The sequence below is a fragment of the Monodelphis domestica genome, chromosome 3, assembly GCF_027887165.1.
Source record: "Monodelphis domestica isolate mMonDom1 chromosome 3, mMonDom1.pri, whole genome shotgun sequence".
NCBI lineage: Eukaryota > Metazoa > Chordata > Mammalia > Didelphimorphia > Didelphidae > Monodelphis > Monodelphis domestica.
Window position 1 is genome coordinate 94,347,870 of NC_077229.1, and position 19,931 is coordinate 94,367,800.

Genomic DNA, 19,931 nt, shown 5'->3' on the forward strand with positions numbered 1-19,931 from the left:
TAGCCTGCAGTTTCTTCAACTGTAAAATAAGGGGAAAGGGAAGTGGAGAAAGGCTTCTAAAATTCCATTCAACTTTAAAAGTTATGATCTGTTTTAAAAGCTGCATGCCCAATCAATTATGATCCTTTGGATTAATGTATTACAATCAAAAGTTGACCCTGAATTGTTCCACAGCCAAATCTAACTGGAAAAGCCTACTGATGACATTCTGGTTCTAGAGTTGCCAACGTGAGGGGTTGATGACTCAAAAGGATCATCTATAAACTACAGAATCTAAATGTGCTAAATCCCTCTCATCAGGCAAGAACACATTAGCAGATGCTGTTGAACAATCAACAAATAAATATTAATATATTTTTCCACATAGGTCCTGCCAAGGTTCAGTCACTCTGAACAATGGATACAAAACAACCTCTTTCTTAAAAGGAACCAAGTGATCTCTCATTGTTGGAAAACAGAAATGAAGTGAGTGCAGGTGAGTACAATGACTTCTTGTGATAGACCTTGGGTAAAGAAAACTTTTAATTTCAATGGTACTAAATACAACAAAACCCAAAAGCAACCTAATTAACTTTATTTAGCAATATGCTGAATTCTACATGTCAAATCAAACTTTAATTTTTCTACTAATGTTATGACAACAAGGACAAGAAAAAGGAAAGAGACTATTTTAAGAGGATAAAAGAATCATGAAGTTAGAAGTGAACTTTGAGGTCTGATCCAACTCCCTTTAATCAGCAATGAATTTTAAAAATGGTTAATGACCTATAAGCGAAATTATCATAAAACTCTTTTAAAGGGAAAAGAAGGATAGCAAACATCACATTTCAAAAAAAATGCAAGGCAAAATATAGTATAATACTGGACTTGGAGTGAGAAAGACTCAGATTCAAATCCTGCATGAGTGGCTTGAGAGCCAGGCCTAGAAATGGGAGGTCCTAGGCTCAAATCTGGCCTCAGACATTTCCTAGCTGTGTGACTCTGGACAACTCACTTAACCCCCACTGCCTAGCCCTTACTGCTCTTCTGCCTTGGAACCAATACACTGTATTCCAAGACAGCAAGTAAGGGTTAAAAAAAAAATCCTACCTCAGATTTACTGGTAGTGTAGCTTAACTACTTCTGTCTCATTTTCTTTAGCTATAAAATGAAAAGGGTTAAATTTGATGATTTCTAAGGTCTTTTCCAACTTCAAATCAATGATCCAATGATGACATAGAAAGGTAGCATATATAGTAGAGTCCTAGACTATGTAATGAAGAGACAGTCAGTGCATGTAGTTCATAAAAGGAGCCTGGAAGATTTGGTTTCAGCTCTGCTACTTACTACCTGTGTGAACGTGAGCTTCAGTTTACCATTAAAATGAGAGAATTAGATGATCTCTAAGGTCCCTTCTTGTTTTAAGACCCATAATCATATGGACTAGGAAAGGTCTAAATTCTGATGGCATCACCTGGAGAAACCTCAATCTGATAAGACTGTCACTAACAGAAGACAAACTACTTCCCATTATGGGCTACATTTTTTACCAATTTCGAAATGGGTAGATTGGCCAGGCTGACATCCTGATATTTTAAGATCCCCAAGAAGGCTTATCAACTGTATGATCAGCTGGGACAAGACTGGAGATGCTGTTAGAAAGGCTCTGTTACCACCTTTACCCGGACTTGGAAGTTTACTAAAAGGTGAACACATAGCTCAGGAGTGGGAGTTAAGACGAACAAAGGTCAAACAGGTGAAAGTTGATAAGAAAAACCCTTCAGCAACAGCAGAGAATCAATCTTGTGCAGCAAGGTTGATGCAACTTCTCCCTTCCCACCCCTCAACCAGGATCTGGAGACTGGTACAAAGTTCCTGCAGGCCTCCTCCTAATCTGGAATAAACTCGCTCAACATGTACAGGTCAATGATGAGATGTGCTAACCAGAGTAGCATGGCACACGAGGTAAAGTGGGTTCAGAACACCTGGACCCAAACCCCAGGTTCTCCATTCATTAGCAGTGTAACCTAGAGTGAGTCATTCCCTTCTCTGGGCCCGAGTTTTTCCTACCGTACAAGGAAAGACCCTTTCCACAGTGAGAACTAGAGGGGCCTATAAACCTACTCCTTGCACCCCAAAGGGCAACAATCACCCTGAGCGGGGTACAGACACCTGCGCCGCCCCCACCCCACGCCCGACAGCTCCACTTCCAGGTCATAAATACCGCCCCACACTTTCCTACACATGCGCTAGCAGTGACCCAAGGCAGTTCGAGTACAAACTGCGCCTGCGTGTCTCTTTCCACTTCAAGGCATGGGACTGTTTGGGGTAATGGGGCCGTTTGAGGTTTGAGCGAGGGAGGGGGCGGGGGGCCATATAGGACGAAGTTTTTTCCTCAAATCCTGAGGGAAGTCCCCGCGGCGCCCCTCTCCGGGCTCATGCCCTACTGCGGCCGGGTGGGTATGTTTCTCCTTACCTCATAGTGCTTCATGGCTCCTTCTCTCCCACGGGTCGCTGCCGCCTCCAAGCTCGCGACAACCTAAGCTGAGAGCCTCTCTCCGCGACTCGCGCCCAGCCCCGGCTACCAACGATGCCCGCCCACCAGCCCCCTGCCCCTCCCCCTCCCACCTCATGCGCGCGCCCCGCCGACCAATCAGCGCCGGGCGGGGAGAGGCGGGAGGGGGAGGGAGAGTGGAGGAGGAAAGCTCTCCCACCTTTGACCTAGCCCCGAGGCGAGAGACTCCCCTGGACCCCAGCCGGCTACCTCCTCGCGCCACGGAGCGGACCAATGAGCTTGTGGAACAAGCGGCGGCTGAGAGGTGGTGGGACCAGAGAGGGGCAACCCTCATAGCCAATCAGGAAAGGGAGTAAGCTCTACTCTTGCCCCACCCCCACGCTTCCCTATGGAAACCAGAGGTAGCGACAGTTATTGGGGGCGGGGGAAGGAGCGGTTGAGTGACAGGAGGGAGGGAGGAGTCGAAGGAGGAGCAAACATGGAGGGGTGGGAGACCCTGGGTGCGGGAATAAAAGGTGGGCATCTCCCAACCCCGAAACCCTCGACTGGGGGGGGGTGTTCTCCTGACTGAGATATCTTCCCCAGCAGGATAGGGATGGCCCGGCCCGGCGGGCTGGAGGGCCTTAAAGAAGCGGGCTGTGGCGTCCACTAGGCCGCAAGGGAAGGATGGTGAGGGGGCGATTGAGGCCTCCCCATCTCTTGGGAGTGGGGGAAGAAGCTGCATGACCCCGACCTCCCGTCGGTCGTCGTTTACATATTTACGTAAAATATATCATTATTGTTATTCGATTGTTTCAGTATTCCCCAGTACAACTGGAAACCCCTTGAGGCCAGGGGGGTGGTATTGGACTATCCAAAACTACCGGAACAAATTTACAGATGAGGAAGCTTGTTAAAAAGATATTTGTTGCATGAAATTGAATGAAATCTAGGGTCTTCCTTACCTGGACAGTCCTACTTTGGGCGATAATAGCAAGAATTGTCTCCAGCTAGAAAGCAATCCAGCAAGGATAGCTAGTCTCTCTGTAGCAGTTCTTAAGCCATCAAGAAAGTTGAATCAGAAAGGAAAGGACACTGAATAGGGAATCAAAAGCCTTGGGTTCCAGCCTGCTTATCAGTGACATGATCTTAAATCTGTCATTTTCTCTTTCTAGGCCTTAAACTTTCTCATTTATAATTGGAAGGAGGGGTTGCACTAAATCTTTAAGGTCTCTTCTAAGTGCTAAATTCTAGCAACCCATTCTAGACTGGCTTCTCACCCTTTTAGTTCTCAAAAGCCTAGGGGAACTAGCTAACTTCTACAGAGAATTGAGTCTGATTCCTGGCAGAGTATATTGTGGCAAGATCTAGTATAAAGAGCACTAATTTGGAATCATGAGATTTCAATTCAAATAATATGTCCACTGTTTATTAGAATCTCTCTCAGCCTCCATTTCCTTGCCTATAAAAATGGCTGGATTAGGATTAGGATTAGAGGGGTCTCTAAAAATGCTGTCAGCTCCAGAATGTGATTTCCAGAATCCAGAATGTGATTCTGAGATTGTATAACCTGGTATAGGGCTTGGAGAGCTGAGAGTGACACCAATTTCCTCCTAGGTTTAACCAGGTAGGGTCTACTTTTTCACTATTTTTCCTTTGTTCTGCCTACCCAATGACAGGTATCCAGCTACCAGTCATCCTCTGGTAGCTGGTTCAGATTGTTGCATCCAACCAAAAGCTTCTGAGACCTGGACTAAAGCTACAAGCAGACACTGGAACCAGCAAAGGTAGTCTACTGACTTATATGGAAACAGGAAAGGTTTCAGGCACATTCTAAGACAGTGAATCATCCTAGTATAATCTTCTGAAAACCATGACTTTCCATTACCTTTGAGTTTGTTCTTATTGCGGAACTTTTTGCCCTATATCAATTTGTCACCTTTTTGTTTGCCAGGGAAAAAAGAACCAATAACTTTTCTGGGGTCATATCCTAGTCTCACAAAGCCACTAATATCAAACAGAGGGAAAAGCTGTGCAGTGTTGTAGAGAGCTGGCCTTAGAGCCCAGAAGAACTGAGTCCAAAGTCTACCAGTGACACTTACTAGATGTGAGAACCTAAACAAATCACTTAACATATTAGTGCTCTAGGAAACCCTCTAAGACAGTAAGTTGGGGAGAAGGTGCAGTCCCTACAGAGGTAGAAAAAGTTTCCTCAGCTAGGAATTTCCTATACCAGTGAAATCACAGGTCCAGTCCCTTGCTCCTATCAAGTAGAAAGCACTAGATTGAGTGATCAAAAGCAATATAATTAATTTTGCTAAGCCTCAGTTTTCTCACGTGTCTTCCATCAATATTTCAAAAGATATACAATTCCAATGCTGGTAAGGGTAAAGACCTATCTTATCAAAACATTCTAACCTCTCTTAGTTTGTTTCAGAGTAGGCATTTAGTAAATGTTTCTTGAATTAAATTTACTCTTAACCCTTCCATGTCTTAATCTTTGGCTTAATGAACTGGTATGATTTTAAAAAAAAAAACTATCACCAAATGCCTAGGATCTCTGAACTTAGGTAGGCCATTTGTGTGATAATGATACAACAGGGATTTGTCAGAGTTTGGCCTTCCTGATAGAAGCATTGAGAACCCAGAATGAGACAGTGGTAGATTTTAGTGAAAATCTGAATCTGTAAAAAGGAGTTAAGTCAAGTCCTTCATATTATAGTGGAAAGAGCACAAGATTTGGAGTCAAGAAACCTATCAGAGCAGCTAGGTGGCATAGTGGATAAAGCATCAGGCCTGGAGTCAAGAGGATCTGGGTTCAAATATGACTCGGACACTTCATAGCTGTATAACCCTGGACAAGTAACTTAACATGTTGGGGGTTTTTTTGCCTATTTGCCTAGCCCTTGCCCTTGCCCTTCTGCCTAAGAGTTGTTACTAAGACAGAAAGTAAAGGTTTAAAAAAGAAAAAACCTGACTATCCTTGACTTCATTATTTTTTTGGCAAGTCATTTAACTTCTCCAAACTTCTTTCTTCATCTGTACAATGGCAATAACAATATGTTATCTACATGACAGAGATGCCTTAAAGAACTTTAAGTACTAATGTTTTTTAAAATTCACTGATATATTTCATTTTTGGTTCACCTACATTTCTTAATACTCCTAAACTCCAGAGAGCAAAAACTTTAAAAGAGGAGGAAAAACAGTTGAGCAAAACTAATATATTAAAAAAATCTAACATTATATGCAATGTTCCAAAGTCACACATCTCTGTACAGAAGGGCAAAGATGCTTTCCAACCCTCTCCTTGAGGGCCACATTTAGGCAATATAATTTCCCAGTGTTTTCAGTGGTTTCATTGTTTTTATATTGTTATAGTCAATATGTGTATGATTTTTCTGTTCTGCCTACTTTGCATCGATTCAGATGTCTTTCCAATTTTCTTTGTATTCATCATTTCTCATAATATTACATTACATTCCAGAACAATAATTTGTTTGACCATTCCCCAGGCATTCTACAAAAAGGGCCGCAATAAATATTTTCGTATAGACAGAATCTTTCTTTTTATTATTGACCTCTCTCTTAAAAGCCTTAAGGGAATTACTGGCCTGAAGGGGAAGGAAGGGAGAGAGGAAGCCATTAGGTGAAGCTATGAATAAACAGACTGCTAAGCCTGGAATCAGGAACACCAGAGTTCAAATCTAGCCTCTGATGCTTTCTTGCTTTGTGACCCTGGGCAAGTCATCTTTGTTTGCCTTATTTCCTCATCTATAAAATAGAGATAATAATGGCAACTACCTCCCAGGAATTTGTAAGGATCAAATGAGATCATCATAAAACAACTAGCACAGTGCCTGGCATATAATAAGCGCTATGTATACATATAGTACATATATATATAATATGTTATTGTTATTATTTCTAGCAGCAAAATCTCTGGGTTAGAGCAACAAAAAGCAACATTCTAGTTACTTTCTTTGCATAATTCAAAATTGCTTTTCAGATTGGTTAAACCTATTCATACCTCCACCAGCAGTGCAACATGGTCCGCCCTCTTTCAACAACCCCTTTAACACTTTTTTGTCCTCTTATGTCATCTTTACTAATTGCTGGGTGTGAGATAAAACTTCAGGGCTGCTTAATTCACATTTCTCTTATTACTACTTTGGAACATTATTTCATATGGCTATTAGTGGTTTGTAATTCTTCTTTTGAGGACAATTTGTTAATATCTTTCTACCATTTATCAGGGTTTTTTTAAAAGATATTTTAGGTGGGAATAGAAATACAAAAGACAAATATATGATTTATTGCTTGTTTATATAGATATATGATTTGGGGTTTTGGTTTTAAAAGATTGCTCTATTACAAAAATGAATAATATGGAAATAGGTATCAAGTGATAACATTTTTATAATTCAGTGGAATTGCTTGTCACCTCTGGGGGGAGGGAAGAGGAGAGGGAAAGAAAATTAATCATGTAAACATGGAAAAATATTTTTAAATTTTTTTTAATTTAAATTTTTAAAAATATACATTTTAGTTGCCTATACAAGGTATCCCAAAACTCTTGGTTCAGTTTTAAACTAAGCTACAATAAGACTGTTACAGATGAGCCTGTCTATCTTGGATATCAGACATTTTTCAGAGATATTTAATATAAAAATTTCCCCCAATCAATCACTTTTATTCTATTTGCATTAATTTTTATTAGAAATTTTTTTCCATTTTATGTCATTAAAATAATTTTATATTTTAACTATTAACTATGTTTATATTTGCATGTGATTGTTTCTATACCTCATTAAAATTAACTCAGTAGCCATTGCTGTGAAAGATTTTTTTGTTTTCTTTTAAAACCCTTACCTTCTGTCTTGGAGTCAATATTGGCTCCAAGGCAGAAGTGCAGTAAGGGTTAGGCAATGGGGGTTAAGTGACTTGCCCAGGGTCACACAGCTAGGAAGTGTCTGAGGCCAGATTTTAACCTAGGACTCTAAGCCTGGCTCTCAATCCACTGAGCCACCCGGCTGCCTGTGAAAGGTTTTTAATCTGGTTCTTTCCTTTTTTTTATAGTATAGCCTTTAACAGTCAAGTTACACATCCATTTTAAATCTGTTGTGGAATATGGAATAAGATACTGGTCTAAATGTAATTTCTTTCAGTTTCTTCCAGCTTTCCCAGCAATTCTTGTTAAATAGAGATTTTCCAGATAAATTAGGTTTATTAAACACCAGATTGAGTTCAATTGTTTTTTTATTCTTCTTTGTTTTACCTTCCACTAATGGATTTTTTTTTTTAACCAGAATCAAGTAGTTTTTTATGGTTAGTGCTTTATATAATTTGAGGTCTATTGTTCAGTCAATAAACATTTGTCAAGCACTTACTTTTGTGCTAAACACTGGTGATACAAAGAAAGGCAAAAAGGCCCTTGCTTTCTTGGAGCAAACAACTATATAGAAATAAACTGTATACAAGATAAAATGCAGCTAATTAGAGAGTGGAAGGGTTTGGGAAAGACTTCCTGTAAAAGGTATGATTCCAGCTGGAACTTGTAGGACACCAAGAGGCAGACATGAAGGAGAGAATATCAGGCCTGGGGCATAGCCAGTAAAAATGCTTGGAGTTAGGAGATGGTGGTAGGAGGCTAGTATCAGTGAATCATGTGGAAGGTGGAGAGTATAATAAGATTAAAGCAGAGGATAAGGGAGAGGGATATGAAGGTCTTTGAACTCCAAACAAGATTTTATATTTAATCCTGGAGGTGACTGGGAGTCACTGGAGTTTACTGAATAAAGAAGTGATATAGTCAGACTTGTGTACTTTGGCAACTGAGTAAAAATGGTCTGGAGTGAGGAAAGACTTGAGACATGGAGACCAAACAGCAGGCTACTGAAATTGTTCTGGTGTAGGGTGATAAAAACCTGTACCAAATGGGGACAATGTCAAAGGAGAGGAGGGGATAATATACAAGACACATTAGGATGGCAAAATCAGCAGACCTCTGAAACAAATTGGATATAAGGGGATGAAAGAAAGAATGAGGAGCTGAATATGATTCCTAGCCAGTGACTGGAAGAATAATGATGCCCTCAACAATAAGCAAAAAGACCTTCATGAACAGATGCAGAATGAAGTAAGCAGAACCAGGAGAAGATTGCACACAATAAAAGCAATATTGTATCCTCAACTGTGAAAGACTTAGCTATTCTGGACAATACAATGATCCAAGACAGTTCTGAAGGACTTTTGACAAAGCATGCTATTCACCTCTAGAGCAAGAACTGATGGAATCAGAATGGAGATTTCAACATATTATTTTTCACAGTTTTATTTAGGTATGTTTTTATTTTTGAATTTTTTATTTTATATGAGTATTCTCTCACAACATGATCAATATGGAAATATGTTTTGCAAGATCATACATGTGTAACCTAGATTAAATTGCTTCTTTTTCCAAGGAAAGAGGGGAGGGAGAGAGGGAGACAATGTGGATATTATAATTTCAGAAAATATATGTAGAAGGTTGTTTTTGCATGTAATCAGGAAATAAAATATTAAATTTAAAATAATAGAGAAGTTAGGGCACGGGGAAGGTTTGGAGGGAAAGTTAATGAGTTCTGCTTTGTATATGTTGAGTTTAAGATGTCTGTTAAAGTTAAAGAAGTTTAGTAGGCAGACTGGAGGTCATATAGAAGTTAGGACTGGATAAGTGGATATGAGAATTGTCAGTATAGGGGTGATAATTAAATCCATAAGTGAAGATGATAATGAAATAATTTAGAGGAAGGATCAGGACCATGTAGAAGGTAGTGTGGAAGGTTACAGAGTGGTCAAGGAGAATGAGGATTAAGAAAAGGCCATAAGATTTGGCAATCAAAAGATTGCTAGTAACTTTGAAGAGAGAAGTTGAGCTATTCCCCTATTCTTACTTTCTTCATTGTTTCACTTGATAGTCTGGTTCTTCTGTCAATCAGTCAAAAACCAATTTTTAAGGCTTACTGTATACTAGGAATGCTAATTATTTCATATTCAAAAATAGGCAAAAAAAATCATTACCCTCAAACTGCTCATATTCTGTGTGAGAAACAATATGAAAATAGGTACAAAAAAAGATCTACAGAGTAGATTGAAGGTAGCCTTAGAGAAAAAGGCAATAGCAGCTTGTGAACGTCTGAAAAAGGTGGCACTTGAGCTATGTCAGAAAGGAAGCTAGGGATTCTATAAAGAAGAGGTGAGGAGAGGGAGCATTTCAGGCAGAAGATACCACAAAAGCAAAGGCACAGAAATGGGAGAAATTGTTTTATGCTAGGAACAGAAAGAGTAAAAGGATGTCAAGAAGCCTAGAAAGATAGTGAGGGACCAGGTTACAAAAGCACTTTAAGTTCTAAACAGAGGACTTTATATTTGATGCTGGAGGTAATAAAGAGCCATCAGAACATATCAAATAGCAAGGATAACAGAAAAAAGGGACATTTTTATATGTCAAGTTTGAAATGACTGTAGATATCCATTTCAAGTTACCCAAAAGGCTTGTGATGCAGGCTTGGATTTAATGAAAACTGGAGTCCTGCCTCTAATACCTACTATCATTGTATAGATCTGGGGATCTCTGCTGAAAGCTGTTTTAAAAAAAAACAAAACTCTAGTAGTTTGGTATGACACTAAATATGTAAGTTAACATAGTATCATCATTTTTAATTGTATTGACATGGATTTTATACTAATGAATGACAACCATCATTATAATCATCAACTATATGACAATGGGAAAGGGACAGCCTCTTTGGTTTAGTTTGATGATCCCAATTGAAATAATTTCAGGAAAAGCATTTTTCAAATCTTAAAACTTCATGTAAATGTTAATTATTTGCTAATCTCTAATTCAAAGGGATGTTTTCAGAATCAAATAAGATAAACGTCAAAGCACTTTGAAGAATATAAACAGTATAAATAAGATGATAATAGAAAGTGTAGTAGAATGGTTTGCAAGAGGTCTTAAAGTCATAAAAACCAACATTCAAGTTCTGTTTCTACACATATTGTTACTGACATTGAGCAAGTTACCCACCTTTTAGAGGACCCTGCCTGTGATATGCATTCAATGAGTAAAATGACAGGTAATCTAAATATATTTAATTTAATGTGAATTAATTAATATTTATATAATGCTCCTGTGGAATAAGCAACTCTCAACTAAGTTGCTTTCCATACACAGCTTAGACTACTTTTGTTCAATACTTGAGAATTCCTCTTGGCCTCAGGTGCCTCCCATTCATTCCATAATCATTTAATAAGCACTTACTGTGTACCAGACCCTGTTGGTTACTAGGGATACAAATACAAAAATGAGAAAATCTCTGTCTCCGAGTAGCTTAAAATTTGCTAGGAGGACACAAAAGAGTCCAGAATAAATACATACAAGATATACATCAAATAAATACACAGTGGGAATGGAAAGAAGCTGAGCCACTTTTAAGGCTTTAAGGGGTTCTAAGAGGTGAAAGTAAGGAGGAAGAGAGTCCCTCTCCTGGCATAAGGAAGAAGCTGCAAAGACACTGAGAAGAACATCAAGTAAGCCATTCTGGTTGGAAGAAGAGTAATGAGTTATCAACCTAGAAAGAGAGACTTGAGCCAGTTGTGAAAGCCTTTAAATGCTGAACAGAGAAGTGTGTATTTTGTCCTAAAAAACAATGGAGAGAACAAAAAAGTAGCATAGGCAGACCTGTACTTTAGGAATAGCAGCCCTAGCAAGTGTGTGGAAGAAGGATTACCAAAGGCAGATAAACTAATGTGAGGAGACTATTGCAACAGTCCATACTGGACATGATTGAGGAACTAATCTAGGAAGATAACTGTTAGAAAGAAAGAGAGAAATAGTCAACAGTGCCATGCTTGTAAAGTCATGAAGGATGATAAATGAGAAAAGGATATCAGATTTGGCAATTGATATTTTTACTACATTTGAAGAGAGCAATTTCAGTTGAATGATGAGAAGAGAGAGCTCTTCTTTTTTGTTTGTTTGCTTTTTTCAGTTACATATAAAAGCAATTTTTTTTAAACTCTTACCTTCCGTCTTGGAGTCAGTACTGTGTATTGGCTCCAAGGCAGAAGAGTGGTAAGGGCTAGGCAATGGGGGTCAAGTGACTTGCCCAGGGTCACACAGCTGGGAAGTGTCTGAGGTCAGATTTGAACCTAGGACCACCCGTCTCTAGGCCTGGTTCTCAATCCACTGAGCTACCCAGCTGCCCCCATAAAAGCAATTTTTGACAATTGTTTTCTGACATTTTAGGATTCAGATTTTTCTACCTTCCTTTCCCCTTTCCCCAAAGCAGTAAACAGTCTTTTCATACAATACATATTTCCATATTGTTTATGTCATGATAGAAGACACATATCACACATACAATAAGAAACTCATGAAGGAAATAAAATGGAAGATGGTATGCTTTGATCTTCAATCAGACTCCAATAATTCTTTCTTTTGACTGAAGATAACTTTTTTCATCATGAGCCCCTTATTATTATCTTGGAAACTTGCTTTGCAGATAATGGTTTAATCTAGTGAAGGCAAACTTTTTAGAGACCCAAACTGCAAACTGTGTGGGGAGTGGGAAGGGAGCAGCCCTGCCCTGCATCCCTTTGGCTTTCTAGTAACAAATTACAAATTCTGGCAAACTTTGTGCTAGGACAACAGCAGATGTATCCACAGAGAGGGCTCTGAGTGCCCCACTCTGGCATGCATGGGTTTAGTCCTTCACAGTAGATCATCATATAATGAGAGAACTCTTCTCCCTGCAAACACTGGGAATGGTCAGTAGCTGAGAGGGTAGAAAGAAAGTGATACTCTGGAAAGCTTGAAAAAAGATTTAGAATAGGCATTGAAGGAAGTGAGATAGAGATTAATTAGGAAGGAGTAAAAGGATGATCATACTGCAGTGAGAGGCTAGTTGAAACTAGATAGAATAAATTTGAAGTAGACCAAGTCAACACATTTGCATGACTTTCTCCTATTTCATTCAGCAGCATATGAGGGGGATAGTGGGAGGCATAATCTGGAAGTAAATGTTTAGTAAGGCATAAACAATCATAACAAACAAAGGGCAAAGGATTCAAGAATACAGGAAAGTGTAATACTGAACTGGTTAAAGTAAAGCCAACTAAAGGTAATGGGTTGAATGAATACTGAGAGAAATGAAGGTTTGGGGGATCATGGTGAAAACAAAGCCTAGTAATGCCTCAGTAAATAGGAAGTTAAGTTTGGATAAAAGAATTTCTAGATTCTTGATGGCTCCTGGCAAAAGTGGAAAACTTGTAGGTGATAGCCAGATTAGCCCATCTATATTTGTAGCTGAATTGGAGTGGCAATATAAATCTTGGGATTTGAGATGAAGAACTGGGAAGCTAGAGTATTTGAGAGAAATTGGTGTGTGTGTTGAAATAGCTCAATGTAAAGGCAGGACTTGAAGTGGAAAAGGATACAGTAAAAACAGATACTGAACTCTGGAAAGGAGAGAGAATGACCCAGAACTTGATAGATAACTACCTCTCAGATCTGAATTGGGTAATATATTTGGATAGAATGATCCTTGATGAAGCAGCAGATGGAGAAGTTACCAAGGGATGGCAGCAGAGAAGGAGTCTGGAAGTGGCAATTAGAAGCAGGTCTCATTTCAATAGCCCTCCAAGATAGCTGTATCAGGAATATGAAGAGAAAATAGAAGTAGTGCTATAAAGGATAGCTAAGAATACAATATCTTCCAGAGGAAGCTAGGTCTCCATGACTGCTAGAGATAAAAGATATATGATAGTATATTTATATTTACACACACATATATGTATATGAGGTGGGGTATATATAAAGATAGATATATATGATATAAAAAAGATGGAACTTTGCTATAAATCACTCCAGGGCAGTTTTGATAACTCATTTTTGGAAAAATCTGTGAAGATTGAAAGGTCCTCTTCATATGGCCATAAAAGTAATGGGGGGAAATGTTTTTTAACAAACACAGAACAATCAAAGCTGGAAAGTGACATCTTTTCCAATACATTTTTTGGTATAAATATTTTCTTTGCTAGAACATATAGTTTTTGAAGTTTCTGTGACTAAAAAAATAATCCCTTGGTAGCCAGCCTGATAAATTACTCTAAACCAGACCCATAATAATAATCATTCAAGTTGCTCAGGATATGACAGAAATAATAATCCACTAGCATTGTCTTGAAGAATCTAGGATCAAAACCACATTACCAGAGAACCAGTGATAAAGCATGCTACCCACTTCTTGAGAGGAGATGGACTTCAGATGCAGAATGGGACACCTTTTGAGGCAGACACCTTGCCATTTTAGTCTTGGCCAATGTGGACATTTGTTTTATTTGACTATGCATATTTACTCAAAAGGGTTTGCTTTTTTTTTTCCTCAGTTGATTTGGGTGGAGAGAGAACAGTAGGAGACTAACTACATAGAATTCTCAAACACATTTTTTCAAAAGAGAGAAGTAAACAGAAAGAAAGCCAGAAAGAATCACCATCAAGCAAGATAGCTTTGAAAGTTATAACTTGAACATACTAACATATTGAAAAACAAGCTAGGTCTACTAATAGAGATTCATTGTTCTTTTTTTTATGTTTAAGTTTAGAATAAAAAATAAAATGCAGAGTCATTTCCATGACACAATGACTTGTTTAAAGGATGTCTTTAGTAAAAGTTAAATTTAAAAGAGTGGTATTTAGTACAATGAAACCTTTTTTATTTTTATCATTTTGGTTGAAAATCTTTGGGAAAGTACCACATGATCTTTGTTTTTGTAAATAGAACATACCAAACATAATTTAACCTTTTCTCTATGACTCAAAATCTGGTTATGAACATAAATTATTATACTTTACTGATAGTCACAGAGCTTATTTAGATATATAGGGCTTTTGCAGAAACATCATATGGCCCCAAACTGCTATGCTTTTTAAGTAATCATGCCCATTTTTCTGGTCCTTATAATGGACAATATTTTAAAAAGTGTTTTTGAAATTTTTGATCACAGCTATTCTTAAGGATTGTTTGATAAGTAGTAGAGAGGTTTTAATCTGTTTTAGCACAGGCAGAACCCACAAAGATCAATTTGCAGATCCTTGAAATACTAAAGGAGAATCTTGCTTTTTACATATTTTCTGCATTTTGTCTATTGGCTATTTCTTCTTATTCTCATTGTTAGCAAAATGCTTAACTCTCGTAGTTTCCCTCCCCTTCCTGCTTGTAATATATTATAGATTTATTCAGTTAATGAGTATTTATTGAATGCTTGCTCTATACCAGAGATACAAAAAAAAAAAAAAGCTAGAACAGTCTCTTTGCCCAAGTAGCTTATATTCTAATGTAGGAGACAACACGTTCATAAACAAGTAAATATAAGACACAGTGTAGGTGAAAAGTGAAATTTTGGGAAAATACATGCAACTAGAGGAGATAAGGAACAACCTCCTAAAGAAGTTAGGCTGAGTCTTGAAGAAAGTCAGGGATTCCAGGAAGCTGAGAAGGGGAAGAATATGGAAGAACAAAGGCAGGGAGCAGAAGATATAGCATCACATGTGAGGAATAACAGCTAGGTCAATATGATTAGATGTGGGTAGAGGGAAGTAATAAGACTGGAAGGATATAAGGAATATGAGGAAATAATAGAACTATAATAATACTGGAAAGATAAAAAGGGTCAAGATTTGAAATTAAATGGTTTATATTTGAACCTAGAGGAAATAAGGAACCACTGGCGTTTATTGAGCAGGAAAATGGAGCAGACAGCTTACACTTTACAAAAATCGCTTTGATAGCTGAGTGGAAAGTGGATTGGGTGATATATGTGAGAGGCTTGAAGTAGGAAGACCAATTAAGAAATTATTGCAATAGTCCAGGCAAGATGTGATGAGGACATGAAGGAGGGTGAGGCTGTATGAATAGAGTGAAGAGAATTGACATAAGAGATGCTGTAAAGGTAAAAATGAAAGCTAATTTAAGAGATGCAATTTTTCACCAGGCCTATGTTCCTACTTCTAATAATGAAGTCACATTTTTCCTTTTCATCACTGTAGTACTTCTTTGTTCCATCATGTTGTGAAGGTGCCAATGTTGTGTAATTTATGAAATGTCCCACTATTCCAAAAAGATTTTAGGTAATGGTCTGGTGATAAACTTTGTATCTCTAATTCAAGAACCAGCCTACTTCAGTTTAGAAAGGTTCATTCCCAGGAGTTTAGCCACAACTAGTAGACCACTAATCAACTAAAATGTAAAGTGATGAGGTAAAGAAACTATTCATAGCAATGCTATCATGGATCTTTTGAAGTTTTGGAAAACTATAAAGCTATAGTTGAAAAGGCATAGCTCTTCATGTTATCTCACTTAAAATAAGACCATTAGATGGACAAAGTAGATCCAGGCTTGGCTATTTTTCAAGATGTGAGTTAGACTTAATCTCAGAACTATGTGGAGGGAAGGTGGAGTTAACAAGGAACAGGCCTAGGCTAGTGAGGAAGGACTTGCTGTGTCAGGATCTGTGGATAGGTGTTTTCCCAGCCCAGCCTGGCTTCTTCCAAAATCCTGTGAAAACTGGCATGGGAGTAGCAATGGAATTTTCCCAACTAAAGATTCCTTATAACTGATTATTCCTTTCTGCTGTGAGATTCCCAGAGTAGTCAATTCCTCAGATATATTAGTGAGCTCCTATTGGTGAGGAAAACAATTCAAGCCACCAAAATGTGAGGGTGTTTACTTCCAAATAAGTTCAGAACCCAGACCCTAAGGGCTCCCAACACTTTGCTGACTCCCAATGCAGGGAAAATCTCTATGAGATAAGAGGGGCTCACTTACCCTAAGTGTCGTAGGTTCAGAGTCCATTCCTATTTACTTATCTGATTATTACAGCTATGAGGAGAGAGGTTAGAAATCCAGGTACCAACAATGCAAGACTGCTTTACTTTACCTGATACATTCACCAAGGCAAAAGTGTGGGGTTGTACTTCCCATTTCCACATACTCCTGATAGCTACTCTATTATGATGTTTCCCTTCAAGTTTATCTTTATACTAATCATGAAAAGTAGAAGGGACCTTAGAGACCTAGTTCCCTCATTTTAGTAAGGGAAACCAAGGCCAAGAAAAGAGAAGTTCAAGGTCACAAAGCTAGTTTTTTTTTTTAATTTGATATTTCATTTTCCCCCAATTATATATAAAAACAATTTTTAACATTTAAAAAAATATTTGAGCCCAGATTTCTCTCTTTGCCCTGCCCTCTCACTGAGATGGTAAGCAATCTGATATAACTTTTACATGTACACTCCAGACCAAAGCATTCTATATTTAACTTTCTTATTTTTGTCTGAATTTTCTTCTACAAGAGGATTAAAATGGAAAAATATTTCACATGATTGCAAATGCCATTTGGACAATTTTGCTTTTTAAAGAGTTCTTTTCAGTGGATTTAAGTGTCTCTTTTACCAATTGGCCTATGTTGAGTTTCTTTTTGTTGTTGTTTGCTCATTTTCCAGTCTTTTTCTTGTTTTTAAAACATAAAAAACTACCACTAAAAGTGCCACAGACCTTTTGTGCTGACTTTCTAAATTCTTGTGAACTGAAAGTTTTGAGGCATTATATCAAAGTTGTTTGGAGGGTAATTTTGTAGAGACCAAGTGAGTCCTTATACCTTCTCTCTACCATGGCTCCACCTCCACAAAGCTAGTTATAGCCTAATTTTGATACACTGAAAAGTCCAAATTAGGTTAAAACTAGTAGGGTGATGTTAAATATACTTATAGTAGATTCAAACAGTAATTATAATTGATTCATTGTCAGCTGGGAATGGAGTCTTCAGTGGAAATGCCCAGGGATCTGTTCTTGGTCTTTTTAATGCTTTTTAACATTTTTAATCTTTTTTATTTTTATTTTTTATAAATTATTATTGCCCCTCCCTCAAATAAATAGGTACCTATGTATTTCCCTCCTTTTTTTTTTTGGCTACTATGAAAGAGCTACCATAAATATTTTGTTACATATGGGTTCTTTTCATCTTTATTCTTTCTTTGATTTCTTTGATATATAGTAGTATTGATAAGTCAAAGATATGGACAGTTTGTTTCACATTTTCATCAGTGATTTGGCATAGATGGCCTGCTTCTCCAATTTACAGATGATATAAATATAAAAGGGAAGGCTAACATGATGTATCACAGAGTCAAGATACAGAGATTTTGACAGGCCAAAACATTAGCTGCATCCAGGAACAATGGTTTAGAAGTTGTAGAGAGGCAAATATAGGTTTGAAATAACAATTAAAGATCTCCCTAGGTAGAAGGGGTTAGCTTTTGAGCTGATGGCTTCCCTTGTTTGACCTTCAGGCAAAAATGAACAATTACTTGTTTGATGTTTGATTTTAAAAAAAATCAGGCTTGAGTTGACCACTGTCATCCTTTATTTTTGTTTTTATTTTTTTAATTTAAAACCCTTACTTTCCATCTTAAAATCAATACTATGGTTCCAAGGCAGAAGAGTGGTAAAGGCTAGGCAATGAGGGTTAAGTGACTTGGCCAGGGTTACACAGCTAGGAAGTGTCCGAGTTCAGATTTGAGCCCCAGGACCTCCCATCTCTGGACCTGACTCTCAATCCACTGAGCCACCTAGCTGCCCCCTGTCATCCTTCATGATAATAAAATTATGTGATTCTACAAAGAGCAATGGGTTTGGAGTTGGAAGAATTAGTTCAAATCCAGATTCTGCTATTTACTACCTATTTGACCACTGGCACATCATTTAAGCAGTCCTTCTTTATCTGGGTCTGTCAAATAAGAAAGTTTCCCTTCCTAATCTGAAAGACAGACAAAGAAATTCCCTTCCTCCTCTAAAAGTCAATGATCTCCTTCAGGTTTGGAAGTAACCTTGAGTTCTTAAAGATTATTACAGTGGAACAGAAGCTCTAGCAAGTCCTACCAAGGAGAAAAGGCTTCTATTACCATTATATAATAAATTATATCTGAAGATTAACCTGGCTAAATGTAGAGAATATTAGTTCTACCAGGTTTTGACATTTTTGAAGCATTGAATATTGTCAGCATTAGAGGAGTTGCAAATCTTCTTGACCATAGATATTTTGAATCATTCAATTTAGTTCAACTTTAAGCACCTACTCTGTGCAAAGTCTTGTGCTCAGTACTGAGCACAGGACTAAAGAACAAAACATATTTTAATGTTCTCAGAGATTTTTCATGCTATTGTAGATGCCAGGAAGTTCACTACAGAGGAAATCGAAGAACTGAGACCGCAAAAAAATCCTCAGTTGTAGTCACACAATTACAAAACATGAGTAATAAAATATTGTAGTTCAAGGAGACAAATTCCACCTCATAACTATGACTAAGACTTGGTGAGATGAGACCCATGTCTCATGGTTTTTGCATATGCAGAGATCAGTAGGAATAGAAGCCTCAATCAGCCTCAGAACTCTAAATCTGAGCCACTGACACCATGAGTACCATATTCCAAAGAAATAAGTAAAAGAGAAGGAAGGAAGAAGTAATACAGAATACCAAGGAAATATGAGGAAATCTAGGAACCAGAAGAGAGAAGCATAATAAAGAACATTTGAGTGAAAAGCATTGGGACCAGAAAGAATAAGAGAATAATAGAGATAGAGACCACTTCACTAGAAGAAGAAAAGAGATGCAGTGCTCAAAATATAGCTGTGATGGCGGGCTTCCATTAATCCATCTACTAAAGTTTATTCTCTGACCAAAACAAAACAGCTAATTATTTTCTTGCTTTACCTTAATAATTCATCCTTCAAAAGATACATCTAAAAAAAATAAAACAAAAAATACAACATCTAACAACAGAACAGAAAATTCTAGATCTTATTTTCCCCAAAGAAGAACTGGTTGTAATGATATCAGAACCTTAAGTAATGCCAACCCACTTTAGAATTTGTGATAAAGAAAGCCAAACATAGACTGACATTCACTCCAGAATTTGGAAGGGCAGATTTTTTTAGAAAAAAAGATAAGTACATGTTATAACTATCCCCCCTCAGTAGAATGTAAGCTCCATGAAAGCAGGAATTACTTCATTTTTGTCTTTATGGACTAACCCAAGAGGGTCATATTTTCTCTTTGATTTTTTGCCTCTATTCAGAATTTATTTCAGGAAAATCTCCAAATATTATTTTGGCATAGCTTGTGTTTAGCATCCCCCAAACAAGCCCTCAAGATAAAAAAACAAACAAAAACACAAATTAAGATGGCCTTTATTTCTCCCTCAAAAAATGCAGATGACAGGATTCACAGCATTTCAGCACAAAATGCTGAAAATATATAAAGCATTCACAATAACCTCTCTTTGAAGGAACTAAACCCTTGACATTTCAATAGATCCTATAGTTCTTCGTTCTTTCCCAAGACATATAATATC

At 37.7% G+C, this 19,931-nt stretch overlaps 2 protein-coding genes across 6 annotated transcripts in view; one reads left to right on the top strand and one right to left on the bottom strand.

Annotated features, from left to right (window-relative positions):
- Positions 1 to 2,589, bottom strand: part of TECR (trans-2,3-enoyl-CoA reductase) — a 32,153-nt gene extending 29,564 nt beyond the window's left edge. Inside the window, exon 1 of the mRNA XM_007489048.3 lies at positions 2,456 to 2,589. Within this exon, the coding sequence (XP_007489110.1) occupies positions 2,456 to 2,470 (15 nt within the window). The 5' untranslated portion in view covers positions 2,471 to 2,589. The remainder of the gene's footprint in view (positions 1 to 2,455) is intronic.
- DNAJB1 (DnaJ heat shock protein family (Hsp40) member B1) overlaps positions 1 to 19,931 on the top strand; it is a 47,562-nt gene that overhangs the window by 17,269 nt on the left and 10,362 nt on the right. The window contains exons 3-4 of one of the 5 annotated variants that reach the window (XM_056822590.1): positions 368 to 475; positions 4,153 to 4,260. The gene's annotated coding sequence lies outside the window, so the exon portion shown is untranslated. Of the gene's footprint in view, positions 1 to 367; positions 476 to 2,267; positions 2,440 to 2,709; positions 2,847 to 2,906; positions 3,010 to 4,152; positions 4,261 to 19,931 lie in introns of those variants that run through there. The other 4 variants (XM_056822592.1, XM_056822593.1, XM_056822591.1 and 1 more) reach the window with 4 other exon arrangements.